The sequence below is a fragment of the Acanthaster planci genome, linkage group LG11 (genome assembly GCF_054643075.1).
Source record: "Acanthaster planci isolate LZ-2023a linkage group LG11, COTS_SCS, whole genome shotgun sequence".
NCBI lineage: Eukaryota > Metazoa > Echinodermata > Asteroidea > Valvatida > Acanthasteridae > Acanthaster > Acanthaster planci.
The window spans coordinates 1278033-1294520 of NC_141787.1; the positions used below are offsets into that span (position 1 = coordinate 1278033).

The 16488-nt window shown below is 42.5% G+C and overlaps 3 protein-coding genes across 5 annotated transcripts in view; 2 read left to right on the forward strand and 1 right to left on the reverse strand.

Annotated features, from left to right (window-relative positions):
• Positions 1 to 8390, forward strand: part of LOC110975742 (phytanoyl-CoA dioxygenase domain-containing protein 1-like) — a 105600-nt gene extending 97210 nt beyond the window's left edge. The window contains exon 13 of one of the 2 annotated variants that reach the window (XR_015427165.1): positions 4140 to 8390. The gene's annotated coding sequence lies outside the window, so the exon portion shown is untranslated. The remainder of the gene's footprint in view (positions 1 to 4139) is intronic. The other variant, XR_015427164.1, reaches the window with a different exon arrangement.
• wdr38 (WD repeat domain 38) lies at positions 1726 to 8076 on the reverse strand. 2 transcript variants are annotated; one of them, XM_022228489.2, is made up of 10 exons: positions 7936 to 8076; positions 6726 to 6804; positions 6030 to 6150; positions 5441 to 5557; positions 4977 to 5074; positions 4702 to 4857; positions 4137 to 4268; positions 3074 to 3223; positions 2849 to 2896; positions 1726 to 2651 (listed from the first exon to the last, which is right to left on the reverse strand). In XM_022228489.2, the coding sequence occupies exons 2-10, from the start codon at positions 6801 to 6803 to the stop codon at positions 2505 to 2507; spliced, it is 1047 nt and encodes a 348-aa protein (XP_022084181.2). In that variant the 5' UTR covers position 6804; positions 7936 to 8076; the 3' UTR covers positions 1726 to 2504. The 2 variants fall into 2 exon arrangements, with proteins under 2 accessions (XP_022084181.2, XP_022084183.1); XM_022228491.2 differs by lacking the exon at positions 4702 to 4857.
• On the forward strand, positions 8295 to 15186 carry c12orf57 (chromosome 12 open reading frame 57). The gene is made up of 3 exons (XM_022228497.2): positions 8295 to 8430; positions 11216 to 11392; positions 13975 to 15186. The coding sequence occupies exons 1-3, from the start codon at positions 8385 to 8387 to the stop codon at positions 14124 to 14126; spliced, it is 375 nt and encodes a 124-aa protein (XP_022084189.1). The 5' UTR covers positions 8295 to 8384; the 3' UTR covers positions 14127 to 15186.
• The last annotated feature ends 1302 nt before the right edge of the window (positions 15187 to 16488 follow it).

A 16488-nucleotide genomic window follows, 5' to 3' on the forward strand; every position in this document is an offset into this window, starting at 1 on the left:
ATGTTTGTTATTCCGTCGGAAATTTCAAGGAGTTTCCTTTTCAAGCAAACATTCCCTACGGATCACAATCCCCTTCAGAAGTAGAGTCAGTGTCACCAAAGAGCAAGAAACTAACATTGATCTGCCAACTACGGGATCTTTGTGTTTGGGCTAACTTAGCATCACGACTAGCTGATATTATAACACCAGCAACTCGAGTTGGGCTAGGGTTCCAAGTTGCTAGGTCAAGCTCACAACTGCATGCAAATGCCTGGCAGAGAGATTTCTGTACATCTCCAACACGACCCATTCCCCTCAATTGTACTAGCACCCTTGTTGCCAAATATTTCAGAGTCGAGCATCTCCTCGTATTATTCATCGTCACCATGGAGCCGTATCCTCGTCTGCCTGTCCTCCAAAATAATAAGAAAAGTCTCAACCAGCCCCAGACTCTCTCGTTCCCCGTCATCCCAACCCGGCCCTCCACGGTCGCCGGTCATCCGAATCCGGCCCAGCGTTGTCTCTAGATAGTCTCAACTTCGGCGATCCGATGGACCGGAAGCCCGGGTCCCATACCCCAGCCGGCCCCACATCGGCTCTCTCCACCGGGGATATTGGCACTCCAGCGGCGGGCAACCCGAGACGAGGCACTCGGCTCGGTGTTTGGCTCGCTCCACCGCGCGTGACTGACAAACAATCACAGCGCAAGCCGGCCGCACGCTCAGCCAATACGACATCTCAGGAAGCCAATCTGTAAGCTCTTTGTCACCTTCCATGTACTCGTTTCAGAAATAATATCATTTTTCAAGGACTGTGAGCGGCTTTTACCATACCATGATAGAGCAAGGAAACTTGCTCTATTCTTTTTACATAATGTCCCTTTTCTCGCATACAAATTAGGAATGGACCCAGGCCTACCAAAACACCGAAGAACAATGTATACAAAAACTATTTCCCCTTTCCAATTACAGCGCAGTATTGCTTGATATCAACGTGTCTTTTGTCGACCGTCCATTACTCAGTATTCAGGTAACGACAAGAACGTAGCGTCTGCTTGAAGGAAACACTGTAGTTGATAATTACCCTTGCGCTTCAGAAGAGTGAGATTTTTTCTTATGGTCGATCTACCATGGAAATAATCCGAGTCAAAAACTGCCGAATCTTTGTCGAATGTATCCGGAATGTTCATTTGCATAAATCCACCTTCCCAACCACTCCAAATTTGAATTGCAGTATAACGCAGTCTTTCTAGTGGCCCGCATGGCGTTCATTCCCGGTGTAAACACACTTGGCCGATACCGCGCGCCCACACCACAAGTACACAAACAGTAAGAGATACATATCTACATCAGACAACAAAAGATGGAACAGCCGGTGTGATTTGAGTTTGTCTCTCTCTCTCTCTCTTATGGGGTGGGGGCCCTTTGTTCAAAAGCCAGGAGATTACTGGGCCAGTGTCAACACAGAATTAGCGCAGCGGGAAATAGTGCCCCAAGTCGTCATAGGCTGAACACTGCCCATAACACATGCAGTGCGGTGATCACTTGAACTTATCGTTTCTACTCCGTTGTCCTTGTTCTGGTATTTTGTGTTAACATTCTTTCTGCATAAAGTCGATCCGGACAGAAATTCCTCATTTTTCTCTATTTGTCTCGGAGCTGTCTACTTTAACAGCTGTGCTAATCCTTGAAACATTACTTTAAGAACTAACAAGAATAACAAAGACATTTGATCTGACCAGTCAAATTAATCTTATAACATTGTTTTATTTACAAAATCGCATTGTTCAACAATATTTAACACACCAATCAACATGTAAATAAAGTATAACCAATCCCAATCTCTCAGAATTTTTTTCATTAAGCACACAGAGGTCTGTTCGACATTGAAACAGTACTATATTGCATGCAGTTTCTGTCAATTTTCCAACATATATGAATCTTACAATCTGTAGATATGCCCATCATCATGAGAAAGTAGAAATTAATATTATTTGACAATACCCTGTGGACCAGCATGATACACAGCCGAAAAAAACTGAGGAGATTTGTCACATTTCTGTCATCAGAGCAAAAGCACCAATGTTCAACGGGCTTTCACTCTACTTCCATCATTTTCAACATTTTGCGCGCAGGAGCAGTAACCGCTACTAATGTGGAGATGAAGTATTTTCTTTCATTGCTTTGAAAGTTGTCACCTTTGCAGGAACCTTTGTCCACGGACGCAAGAAAGAGAAGAGCAAACGCGAAGATGAGGCGGGTTAACAATGGACAGCAGATTTCTGTGCGTTTGAAAAAAATTCTAAAATCCTGTGTATTTTTGCTTAGAACTTTCCCAAATCCTCAGCAATCAATCACAGTACGGTACAGAAATCCAGTTGCATATTCTTTGTTCTCTTTGAGGGGCATCGAGCTACATTAGTAGCCTACAGTTCCCACAGTTGTTTGATCCCTTAGAATCATTCAGGACTGAATAAGAAAAAAATCTCCAGATTTACGGAGGAGCAGAAGGGCGCCATCTGTCGACTACTCCAAACTGAGATTTGTTGCACAGGGTGCCTTGTTGTCAGCTGCTGAGGTCTTGAATGTCAGGTTGGGCATGGTGGCGGCACCAGATGCTAGGAGGGCGCCCTCTGTTGAGAAGATACAGGTCTGCAGCTGCTCCATATTGCCCTGAAACCAGCGATTGAAAACAGGGCATCTGGTAATTGACGTTGAGCCTAAACTTTCGGCACAAAAAACTCATTACTGGGAAAGCAAGCAAGCTGTTGTCATCTTGTGTTTATAGCTGTGAACTAATGGTGAAACAGTAGGCTGGCATGGTGCAATGGCAAAAGTACAAGCTCTGCAGCTTTTGGTCTCCTTCTCACCTGCAGCGTCTTTGCACACTCTCCTGATAGTGTATCCCAAATTTTGACCTGCAAATCCAAAGATAAACACATCACTGTATACAATACCCAAGATCTTTCGGCAAGATGGTTGAATTGGATAAGATGAAGTAGGTCATGTAACAAGGAACTCTGTGTTCTTTAAAAGGGAATGCAGCCATCTTTCTCATTCACACATGGAGACCATTGCGAATGCTGATATCTTACCGATTCATCATCGCTGGCACTGGCCAGTATAGTCCCATCTGGTGAGAATGCTAGCGCCCTCACCCATCCACTGTGGTCGTCCAGAATGAAGAGCAGGCTGCCGTCTCGAGGCCGCCATAACCGGATAGTTTTGTCCCACGAGCCTGAGGCCTACCAAGGGTACAAACAAGTAACCTGCTGACTACTGCTCTATGGTGCTGTAGGACTGGCTGTGAGCATGTGACAATTGAACTGTGTGTGGTCGCGGCCAGCCAAAGGGTTGGAACCAGGTTGAAGGGAACATCTTAAAACTTGGGACAATCAGAATATTGCACACGAAACACTGCATTAGGACAGGTTAGGGAATATCTCTAAAATTTGGAACCTCAGAATATTGCACTAGAAACACTGCATTAGGACAGGTTAGGGAAAATCTCTACAATTTGGAACCTCAGAACATTGCACTCGAAACACTGCATTAGGACAGGTTAGGGAAAATCTCTACAATTTGGAACCTCAGAATATTGCACTCGAAATACTGCCTGAGAATGGAGCAGGAAACATCAATGAACTTTGGAACCTCAGAATATTGCACTGGAAACACCACGTGAGATTCCATCGAGTACAGCATGAGTAATGAGCCTTTCACATCCTGAAATTTTTGTGGGTTTTCTGAGAGTAAACATCCTTGGTCTGCACCTCTTTCTCTAAACAGGTCATTTTTTTATTGTCTTCTTGTTTCTGTTTCTTAAAGCTTGCAATTCAGAGGGAAAGTGTCGATTTGGAGGAATCCATTTTATCAGTGCTTGTAGGAAATCAAATAAAGAGGGCATTATTTCCTGCCTCCTATGCCAAACTTATTCTGCCCAGAGCTATCCTTTCAGCAGATCCACAGTTAAAACCAATCCACATGTTTGCCTGAGTGGGATTTGAACCTGGATCACAGAGATGGAAAGCCTGGAACAACCACTCTACCACCCTACCTCCATGAGCCATACTCCCAGCTTCAGCAGTGCATAAGACACAGCATTTCAATCTCACAATGCACATCAAATAATCTACAATTTTTTTTCTCCATTCTTACCAGCATGCCCAAGCTTGAGAAGGCGACAGCGTAGACATTGCCTGTGTGTCCGTTAAGGATTCTACACTGCTCCACACGAGGATCTCGGATCATCAACCACAGACGTACAGTGTGGTCCCAAGAACCAGTTGCCTGAAAGATATGCAACAGAGAGTAGAGTAGCATTTGATAAGAGAGTCAGCTTCCATTCAGGTAGGACTTTTGGTATCTTTACATGCACTGTGTACAAGGCATCTCTTTCTTGTATCAGTTAGTTTGAGTACTTCCACCGTTAAGTGGGTACATTCACACAGTGTACTCAACCTGTACTCATATTTTACTAGAGTACTCACAGATATGTACTCTAAGACAGCTACAGTATTGTAATATTCATGAGTGAGTACATGTGCTTTATTTGTGTGCTTTTTCTCAGACTCATGTACATGTAAATGTACTGGACAACACCTGCCATGTTAGGGACTCATACTCGAGTCTTTTTTCCATTCTTGTACTCAATCCTATAGAAATGTACTCGACTAGAGCTATAAATAGTGTTACAGTACTTGTACTTTCTTCCTTTACTCACAATCGTTGAAGTGTACTCGACTGGAACACTGTATTTATGTTGTGCAGAGCACTTCTTGTACTTCATACTACTCACCAGGAACGTGTCGTTGAGAGAAAAAGCACAGCACTGCACGACATTCTTGTGGCCAGTGAGAACATTCTTAGCCGTGCCAGTCTGAAAGCGAAAACCCCTATATCAGTAACTTTTCAACTACTGCTGAAAATGCCAAATATGATTGCTTTGTCTGAGTGCATGTGCAATGCAACTGCATCTCTTCAGCAACGGGCCCTTACTTTAAGGTTCCAGACGAGGGCGGTGTTGTCCCAGGATCCCGAGCATAGCAGCCGACTATCATGAGAGAAAGCAACGGTCTCTACACTTCTACTGTGACCTAAAAAGAAAAAACCAACAACGAATATTTAAAACATTAACCCCACATTTTACTTGCTCACACATCTTAATTTGCTTGAAAACCAAACCACAGAATATCACCACTCACGAAGATCAATCGACTTGAATGAATGACGATTTCTAATACAAATTGGATGTCACACTTCCACAGTTCTGGCCAATATCCTGAGCTCTTTCCAGTTGCATCTCTGCAAACTGAATTTGAATGCCCAAGACTGAGTGTCATTATTTCACTTGGCAAAAGCAAGTCTTGTGCCCTCTCGGACCAGATTTTTGAGCTGTCTCTTACTGTGTGATATGTCCAAAGTCATTCAACTTGGAAACAGACTTCATGTACATCCCTTACCTGTCAACCTGTACACAACAGATGCATTAGCAGTCCTCCAAACGATGACAGTTGAGTCATAAGATGCACTGGCAATGAATTTGCTGTCAGATGAAACTGCAACACTCTTGATTGCACCTGTTAATTAAGAGCAGAACTTGATATTGAAAGAGCTGAATTTGCAGAAATTCCGTGGCAATCTGACAAAATTGAAGGACTTCCATCAAATTAACATTATTAATTAGAGACTTTAACGATAGCAACCAATTTCTGAGAAGTCCATCCATAGGGAGCTGTCACATCAACACATCATGGCATGGGCATGCAGGAACTTCTTTAATTTCCATATCTAGTTCCCAGACCTTTGTCCTTGAAACTGAATGCATCTGGAGTCTGGAGTACCGGATGATAACACATGGCAACCAATGAAAATTTGTACGGATGAACAGATGCTTTCAATACCTGATGACATGACTCCACTGGACCTGTACCACTGAGTGAATCTTTTTTGGCTATCAAGTCAAGAAGTAACAGCAAATGTTCCTTTTTTCCAGTCACACCTGGAAAATTACTGCTATTTTGGGATTACAAGCATGGCTAATGACCCGACCTTTGTGCTCAATCAGCCTGCAGACCAGTTGGCCGCTTAGTCTGTTGAACACTCGGACTCTGCCATCATCCGCACCTGTCACCATCATCTCCAGATCAGGAGAAAAGGCACAACAATTCACCTGCCATACAACAAAAGATTCAATCAGAATGGAGAGTAGGACCAAGGTTTGTGGTGACACGAACTATGTTGACCACATAAAACCGTCAAGTCACCTTTGGCATTGGAAAATGTTGCAGTTCAAGGTTAAGGCTTCAATTTGCAGCACATAGGATTTGTAGGCCGACAGGAATCCTTAAAAACACAGAAGTCATTGAAATATTGATAAACCTAGAACTACATGTACACTATGCCACTTCATTCATAACTCGGAGGTTATTTCTTGATCTTCACCAAGTTCAGAGATCGGACAAGTGTAGACACAGATGGCTTTGTTTAACTTGGTTTTAAATCAGATGAGTGTCATTGGAAGAAGTTTAATTTTAATCCTAGTCTTTCCAGAACTTTCCATAATTGAAGGTTTTCAAGAACTTTGAAGGAGGTTAGCATGGTAGCACTCAGCCACTGTGGAACTTGATCCCACCGGATTTCTGTGTTATGGTCAATATCCGGGGATTTCAAAAGGTTCCAAGCAAATATTCTCAGGGTCTAGAGACGTTTTTGTGCACAGACTTTTACTGTTCACTGATAACCCACCTCATCTTTGTGTTTGCTGTATTCTTTCTTGCGGGCGTGGTCAAAAGTTCCATCAAGCTCAAGTTGAGCTGACAACATTCTGAGCAAAGAGAGACATTACTTAACCTGTTACCAGAAACCAACTCTTTAAATTCTGAGCAATGAAGTTAGATTTTTCCTGCTAGGCTCAGGTGACTGACATCCCCCAAATATTGCCTCTTATTAACAAACCAGCATATACAGTGATGCCTCTGATTATTCCTTTTTCCTCACCAAATTTTAATTTCAGCCATTTTAACATGTCCTGTTATCAGTTACAATGTAACTTATTTTGAGTCTTCAATGTTTCTGGTTAATTTAGAGGCATTATTATTTCGTCTTTCCTGACGAGTCAAATATGAGGCCGGGGACTTTGTAACTGTTATGCAACTATAACATCAGTCCCAACTATAGCATCAGTCCCAACTATAGCATCAGTCCCAACTCTAGCATCAGTCCCAACTATAGCATCAGTCCCAACTCTAGCATCAGTCCCAACTCTAGCATCAGTCCCAACTATAGCATCAGTCCCAACTACATGTATAGCATCAGTCCCAACTATAGCATCAGTGCCAACTATGGCATCAGTTCAAGCTACAGCTGGGCCCATCCCAACATTCCAACTAGAGTGCTATCTGTATAGTGGAGCTGGCAAATAAATGTCCATCAGGACACATCACACAAGCCTGCGCATTGCGTCGATCGTCCAAACATATCATTCTCAATAAAACTTAGCTAGCCCTATTACAGCACAGAGGTCCAGTGTGCATGTGCCCAGCATGTGCCAAAGTCATATTCATAAAGTGTTAAAATGTCTTGTCACAGATGAAGTGCCATATTTTAGATGAATTGAGTCAAGCGTGAGATGCATAAACTTGGATAAGGTTAAGAAATTTTCCACAGAAATTGGTCAACAATATAGTTGGGCCAGCCCAACTGTAGCACTACAGTCATAACCTATGACCATGAGGTAACGCTATAAGCCTGAGGTTCTTTTCCATTCAGAACGGGGATTATGCATTGCTGGTGCCTTGGTGGCTGTTCTTGGTGATTTAATTTAGTTACGCTGAATGCACTGAGCCTATCCTATTTGAGTATTTCCTAGTCTTTGCCCTTCAATTCGGCCTTGTTGTCCATGCATGTTCAATGCTGACGACTACGACTGGAATTTATGTCATTTTCTGTCACTCACGTTCTGGTAGCAGGCAGGTAGGCCTAATCTGCCCTTCACTCGATGGCGTTCCTTGCCGAACGTAACTTCGTTTTAAGTCAACATCGTACACTTCCCAGGAAATAAAGGTAGGGCCTAGTTAGTTTTCGACACGATCGATCAACCAATCTTGAGCGTCTGTAGCAACACGGTCTGGAGTCCGCCTCTACGTATTTCGTGATCACGTTCATGCTCTGAGATGCACACAGACTATCAATCACTTCCGCACTTAGTAGTCGGGCTTCCTAATTCGTGCACCGTTTGCGTTTATTTCAACGTCGTCTGAGTTCCTGACAGCTCAATGAAAAGAGTTGAACTCGTGTCGGCGCTGTTACTTTCTGCAGTGTTCTGCGCTGTTTGATCACGGCTTTTGTGACTCGTTATCTAAACACTTCGCAGTTTCTTGGAAGGAGATATTGCGGCTCGCAGTAATGGCGCAAGATACACAGTCCAGATTGTCACTGGAAGATGCGAAAGGTAAAAAAACCTTTAGAACTGTTTGTAATGTTTGTATCATTCTCTTCACATAACCATGGAGGTAGGCCACGTCTGACGCTAGAGGACGCTGTCATATTGTGTGCCAGTGCGGGGTGCAATTCAAGTCCCATTGATTGTAGAAAACAGTGTAAAATTGTTACTCCCCAACCGTAGCGTCAGTCCCAACAATAGTTGGGCCCATCCCAACTAGAGTGCTACAGTTGGGCCGGCCCAACTTCAACACAGAGGTCCAGTGTGCATGTGCCCACCATGTGCCAAAGTCATGTGGCTTACAATAATTATATACAATGCCATTTTCAAAATGTATTTTTTTTGCATTGGGGAGATACAGTGTTTATTAATATACGTTGGGTAAGGGCAAAGCCGTTATATACAATGCCATGTTATGAAGTGCCATTTTCAGATGAATTGTGTCAAGTGTGAGATGTATAAACTTGGGTAAGGATGAGAAATTTTCTACTACTAAACAGTTGGGACTGTCCCAACTGAAGTTGGTACAGACGCTATAGTTGGGGCGTAACAAAATCAATCAAAGTTCGGAGCCCCAAAGTGGACAACTAAAGTCCCTGAGGCCTGTCAAACCAAAAACAATGTATTGTCAGGTCCTTCAGAAATGTCAGATTTCATTTATTTAATTTTCAAATTTTACTCCTAGGCCTAGGTTAGGCTTAACGTGCCTGGTGTTCATTACCTTTAGCACCCTGTTCCTTGAATAAGGGGAACAAATTCTACTTTTTCGACACAACTTATCTAAACAAGTTGTTGATGTCCTGTGTCATATCAGAAAGAAAAAGAACAGGGCTTTGGTTTTTAAGGGAAAACCTAAAACTAGGCATATCAGGATTGAGTAATGTTTCGTTAAGGTCAAAATGTTAGTTAGAGAAAGTGCACTTTGTTTCTTTATTAAAGGAACAGGGTGCTAAAGGTAATGAACACCACATGCTTAACCAATTGTCCACCTAAAACAAACTCACCCCCCACCCAAAGAAGTGAATGTTCCCTAGTCTGTCAGCAGCCATTTTTTAGATGACATCCCTCAACTTTCTCAAGCTCATCTGGCAATTTTTTAATAAAAGTTTTGTCTGCTTTGCCCCCAGATGGGAGCCCTTGAATCTAGGCAGTTGATCCTTGGTCACATTTACACAATCCCACAATTGCTTGTGCCACACGAACATCTTTTCAAAAGAAACTGTAGGGTATTTTTTAAGCGCTTCAACCTGGCAACGATATGTTGGTCAAAGATCAATTTGCGCCGTGTAGCGGCACAAGATGGAGAACTTCTCCGCGAATATGTGTAAAAAGCAAGTCGCCAGGGTGCCATTTGAGCATGTTGAGCAAGCAAAGTGTGGACAAAGTATCCAGATGTAAGCCATAACATTAGGAGGGACATCCATCCCTGGTGTGCATGCCTGGTGCCTGCACCTTTGCATTAACATGTACTGTGCAGGCCTGCGTATTCTTTGCTTGAATGGCACCCGTGGTGATTACACTTTTTGGCAGAGTTCCCCACCTTGCGCCGCTATGCGGTGCTCCGTGATCTTTGATGTTGGGCGCAATCGGTAGATCTACACAATCGGTCGCCCAATCTCCGTCACTTCCGTTTTTGAAATAATCTTCCACAACAGTAAATCGCAAAGAAAGGGCAATTGGCTGATAGTGCAGTTATGGACAAATCTTGCAGTAAGATGGACCGATCACGCAAAAATGGGGCAATTGCACATATTGGAAGACTGCACCCAACAGTAACACAATATGGGCTAGTTAAAAGAAAGTCTTTATTCACAAAGTTTTCTTTCTTTTTTTACATTACATTTTTGCTCCAGCATGTGAATGACATGTACATGTAGGTGTACAGTAACGACATGTATTTTGTTTTGTGTAGGCCTACTGCCGTAACTAGACTCGATAACTGGTGAAGGGGACCTTTATATAACGGGGAAAAGAGTTCCCTATGGGGACATCTTTAGACACCTTACGAGTCTGGTCTGCAAAACTATGTTTTCTCAGTGAATAGTTCAGTGCTAACTTTGTTTTTGAGGAAATCGTATCACTCTCTGATGGCTAATAAACTACAGTACTGCAACAAGTGCATATAAACTCTTACTGAGAGGGCTACAACTGACACAGTTAATTGGTCAGTCAAGCTGGAAACTCCAGCTCTTTGGCTCATTGCATGGGGAAATTCATCACTTGAAGCTGGGATGACGTATAAGACATACGTGTCACCAATGGTTTGAACTTTTAGACTGATTATTTAACGTCATCTCAAACACACTTAACAAAAATGGCACATTCATTCCTGGAGCAGACAATGCACTTCAAATGCACCACACCAGGCACTGGATAAAAAGAGATTACCTTGACCTGTATTTGGAGGTCTCTAAGACTTTCTAGAACATTCATCAGAATGTGTACAAATCAATGCTGCAAGCTGTTTTTTCCAATTTCCTTTTGGTAAGGTTGAAGGTTTTCATCAGGAACCCAGGGTAAGCTTCTAAACACAAACCACTATTGACTTCAAAACCTGAGGTTGTAGTTGGCCTCCTCAGTGTGAAAACTTAGAAAGCATCTCTTGAACATCTCTTTAAATTTTAGAGGTTCTTGGCCCCTCAGGACTTGTCACTTTAAACCTTCTTGGTGAAATCATTGGATTGGATGACATGGAGGTATATCTTATGTCGAAGTGCTGAGTTTTCAACAATCACTGCGTACATGTATCAGGTAACACAACATGTCAAAGCAACTCTTGTTTTGCCCTCTCCAGCCGTCCTGCAGAAGGTCTTGGAAGCGTTTCTGACCCCGGAGAACAAGACTCGTATGGAGGAGGTAAAGGATGCGGCGGGCAATGACATGATGAAGATGATGCAGGTCGTGTTTCCCGTGGCAACGCAAATCCAGATGGAAGTGATACAGAAATACGGCTTCTCGGCAGATGGTGAAGGTAGGTTTAAACTTTCACTTGATAAAAATGCATCAGGCCATGTTAGAAATGAATTGTGTTTCCTTTGATACTGAAATACATATGTAAGATACATGTAAGATGAACTTCACTAATATAAAATACAAACTGAATGGTGAATATTATGGCTTGAAATATACATGCACTGGTGAAGAGTGAGAGGACCCTCTTTTGATTCTAAAAAAGTTAAGTGGAAAAATTGTTATCAGTGGGATGATGGTTAATTTTTTTTTTCAATAAGTGATTAACAAATATTATACTATACAGTACATGCTTAAAGCGGCTCTGTATGTTCATTGGTTGAGTGGTTAAAGACTGGCTGAATTCCGAAGCAGAGGTGTGGGGTACAAATGCACAAGAGCCAGCCACTGTCTTCAAGCAGAATGGCTTGGAACTGATATTAAAACTGTAAAAAGTACAGGAAAGTATTTTCTGATTTTCAAATAGAAAAATATATGACTTTGCAAGGTTGGGTTAGGTAACCTAACCTGTTTTTGTGTGGCCTCATCCCACGCACTAGATGGTACTTTTGTACCTTGAACTGTTGCCAGGGCAAATTTGGTGGATTTACTATTTACATTTGAAAGGCACAACCAGAGCAATTGCTTTAAATGTCAACAGAAATTATAGGCTTTAGAAAAACAGGAAGGGTAGACCTTATTAACTTTTTGTTTTATTTTTTTCTTTATGAAGAGAAATATTCAATATCAAATGATCATCAAACTATAAACGACCACAATATCAAACTGATGCATGTTTTGGAATTATGGTCAATTGAATTGTCATTGGCAGGAGGTTTTTAGGTCTTCTAAAACTCAACCAGTGCTCTTTTCATTTTGATCGAGCCTCAGCATTTTGTTAATTTCAATATTCGCATGTTGCAGTCATCCGGACCCGTTTCCACCTTGTGCAGTTTGCAGAATCAATTCCCATAAGAGCATTTTTGGCCCCCCCCCCCATATCCCACACCTAGTACCTCCGGAACTTGACATTCTTTCATTTCACCACCATGCCACAACCATAATTGCCCTGGACTCTATGGCCACGTGTATCCTCCACCAGATAATTAGGGAGAGGTGTCTTTTAACATCCATCTGCCAAACCCCCTTTTTTAAACACAAGTGTCCGTTTAATATGCCATCAAAAAGTTCCTGTGCACCTCGGAGAGGACTGGGAAAACTAAGAGCTTAGCAAAAGGAGATGACATTTTACACTCTTTGTGAAACTTCTGAAGAAGTTTATTTGTCCATTTCTATCACAAGTAGTAAATGACACAAGGCACGTTTAATATGCTCCTCAAGTCCTTCGAGTCCGGTCGTTTGCCAGAACCTGACATATTAGCCGGTGTGCGCCGTTCATTGGGAACTGCATTATTTGTACTGTTGCAGTTGACTCCATAAGCCGTTAACCTCAAATGAACCCATTTGCTTTTTAACTGGCAACCTGAGCTTCCTCCCGTGCAGGTAGTGCTAACAGGTCTGTCCACAAGTAGATCCGCACAGAATGCATGTACATTGCATACTAGGAATAAAGCAACCTGGAGCTTTAGCAGGATGTCCACAAACATAAATGGTTTTAGCAAGTGCATCAGGGATGCATATCCTCCAGGCTTTCTTTGCAATAAACAGTCTAACCTTGTTAATAAGAGCACCATTAATACAAGATTCTGCTCATAACAAGGACATTTTAGGTCCCAATCTGTACTTTTTTCATTGTTTGTATTCCTGATAATACAGGGTTCCTGTTATAACAAGGTAATCTGACAAGTCCCAAGGACCTCTCATTAACAAGGTGCCATACATATACGAATCTGTGAACTTCCTATACACCTGAACTCTCAGGTCAAAATGGTAGAGTCGACTTACAATGAACAGGCACATCCCCTGTGCAATAGACTGGATGCCTGTCCTCATATGCATATAAAGAGGATAGGTATAATATCCCCAAGGTACTGAAATCATAGTTATTTCTGTACAACCTTCTCTTAGCCATGCTCTTATCAGTTTCGTGTCCTGCTGCGCAGAACACGTGAATACCTCTGTGTGCCTTCTGTGTTAAACGTCACGATAGTGACCAAGTGGTAGCAGAACAATACATTTTAGTCATAGTTCGGCCTTCTTGAAATTGGATGTGAGGCTAATCTTCATTTTTGAATGTTGAGAGTAGCAACAGAAACAATAAAATAAAATTTCACTGCAGATCGGGTTGGGTCAGATCAGGTTGATTCGGGTCAGATTGGTTCGGGCAGCTAAGTTGGGTTGGATGTTGCCGTTACTGGAGTAATAGACAAATCCACTGACGTTTCAATGGAGTACCCCTGATGGCCCCCATGAAGGGCGGTTAGCCTTGCGCTGGGTTTTGTAGTAGTGACTGGCACGAAACGGTGGTTTTATACAATAGCTGCCACAATGCTTACCACCATTAAAGGGGGCCACTGTAAATAACCAGTGATGGTGTTAGAATGGTCACCTGAGTTGTCTATAGTCGTGGTAGGTGTTTTCCTCAAGTAAATCACCAGCATCATTTCTGATACTTCTGGTGGTTCTCAATTCTTTCTTTCTCAGGTGCAGTAAAGTTTGCCCAGCTCATCCGACATTACGAGACAATGGACAGCACCGTAGCTGATCTCTCCGCCCAACTCAAGGCCATATTTTTGCCCCCATTGCCGCCCCCTGTGCCCACACAAAGCCAAGCGTCGGTAGCATCTTCCTCGTGATCATTACAAAGAAATCGAAAGGCAACCCTATCCTGCCGAATGACCAAAAAGGCTGTCCGCGGTTTCTGGTAGCAGCCTGTCCAAAAAATGGCTTTCCGGATCAGATTGTCAGGGTTTACCAAATTGGCATTTGAATGCCATTGAGAAACTGGGGTGTATGTTCAGGACCACTAGCCCTTTGTAGTTTCAGTGTGGAAATTTTCACATATATCTAAGCATTCTAAGCCCTGATGAGAGCCTGCTAGGGCTCAACTTTCAGTTCCTTTGTTGACGTTGGCACTCGTCTGTTATTTTAATTTTCTGAATAACTCCTTTGCAACTCGCAGCTCCTCAAATACTTGCCAATTTATGCAAGACCACCCTTTTTAACTAGCAGGTGGAGTTTCGAATCTGGGAGGATATTGGAAATCCCAGAAAGTGCAATTTTGGGAAATATTTAGTATAGTTACTTTGTTGCACGGGGGTCAATTGTGATTTAAAAGCATTCCCCCCTAAAAGAAACAAATTACAAAAGTTAAAACCTGAGTACTTTGAAGCATAATGTATGCAAACATATTCACAAATATGCACACTAGTGGCTTAAAATATGTGAATACATTTGTATTTAAACTTCAAAGGAAAATTATAGCAAATTTAGGATAATTAACTGGACTCTAATTGGTATTTAATCAACTGTGAGAAGCAGTGTCCAAGTATAGTTTTTACTTCCGGTGTTCGTCGTCCCAAACGGCAAGTCTTTCTATGCATTTTTTCAAACGTTTAAAGAACACTGCATTTCGCACTTTTTATAACTTCTCTTTGGGGCTGTTGGGTCCGGTTTGTTTTATTTTGAGATTTTCAAAATGTTTTATTGTCAAAATGAAAAACTGTTAATAGTATTCTCCGATTTCACTTGATCCAAAGTTACCACGTGGATATTGCATGTGTCCAATATACAAATGTAAACGGAGTCACCTCATCTGGAGTGAGTTTTTCCTCGTTCGTGAGTTTTGAATTAATACATGTTGTAGATTTTACAATAAATCTCAAAGGTGATAATGATGTTCAGCTTTTATAGAAATGTGCAGTGTGGTGTGAAACTCCACATCAGCTCGATGTTGCCTGAGATTTGTCTGGGTAAATGAAGATAGTACAGTGAATATTGTATTTTTCTCGTAACAGATTGTAGGCAAATTTGCCGTGCCAGCAGTGGTATAACTTAGGGGGAAGGGAGCAGGCCCTCCCCCGCACGAGGCCCGCCCCCTCCCGCGCAGATATTAGACAAAGGAAAAGATCTGTTGGTAGTCCGTCTTTATCAGTGTTTTAACTGTGACTGAACCCACTGAATGCCCCGTCTAGAAATTGAATGCCCACAAGTGTCCCCCTGCAAGATGTACCCCGGTTACGCCACTCCTTTCCAGACTTTGGTCAAGTCCGATAGAGCTGTACGGTTTAACGTCTATTGTCAGTGTGTCCCGCGTATTTCTAATACGCGAGAACCCAGACATACTCAGATAGCAGATTCAGCCGTAGCCCGAGGCGTAATAGAAGCATAAAGTTAGCTCTCCCAGTAAGTGTCATCTGGAGACGTCATGATGAAGTAGAAAAATCCACCAGCCGTCGGGTCACACTTGCCACAAAAGGATGTCGACCCACGCGCACAGCTAAGATGAGCGGGTCCATTCGGAGTACATCATTATTTTGTAATCTGTCCGGCGAGGATTTCATTAGACCTTATCCTTTGAGTGCCTCGCTTGAGTCAGAGTTAAGACCCATTTAGCGTTTCCGTGGGCCACATGTCATCCTCTGAAATATTGATGGATCTGGATGTTTTCCCTTCTCTTAAAAAAGACACAGCGCTCTTTATCCTCATGTTTTTATGAGCCTTCAATCAATCAATCAATTACTTATTTACAAATGTTAACTCGTACGGGATGTCGTTATTTTTTTCATTTTATCCTTTTTTTGTGTGTCAGAGCAGCAGATTGACCCCCGCCCCCGGTCCCCTTTTGAAATCACCAGCAGCGGATCTGGGGGGCCGTGGGGGCTCACGGTCCGCTTTTTTCACCAAAAAAATTAATCAATAGAGAGAGAGGAAAAACAAGTGGGGGAAGAAAAAAAGGGGCAAAGTCAGACCCATAAATGTGACAAAGGTGTAAAAAAAATACCTATGCTCCCGGTTTGTACCCAACCTCCCTTTTACGGCCGCGACCCCAAAGATTTTATGGCCCGCTCTAGGGCCCCAGAAGATTTTGGAATACAGGTGCTCTGTGTGGGGTGATCTGAGACGATTTTTGGCTATACTTTAGCTATTTTTTTAACAAATGCTTTGGCAAGCTATACATTTTCATTTAGGTTTTGGGAAAAGTGGAGGGGGGGACAA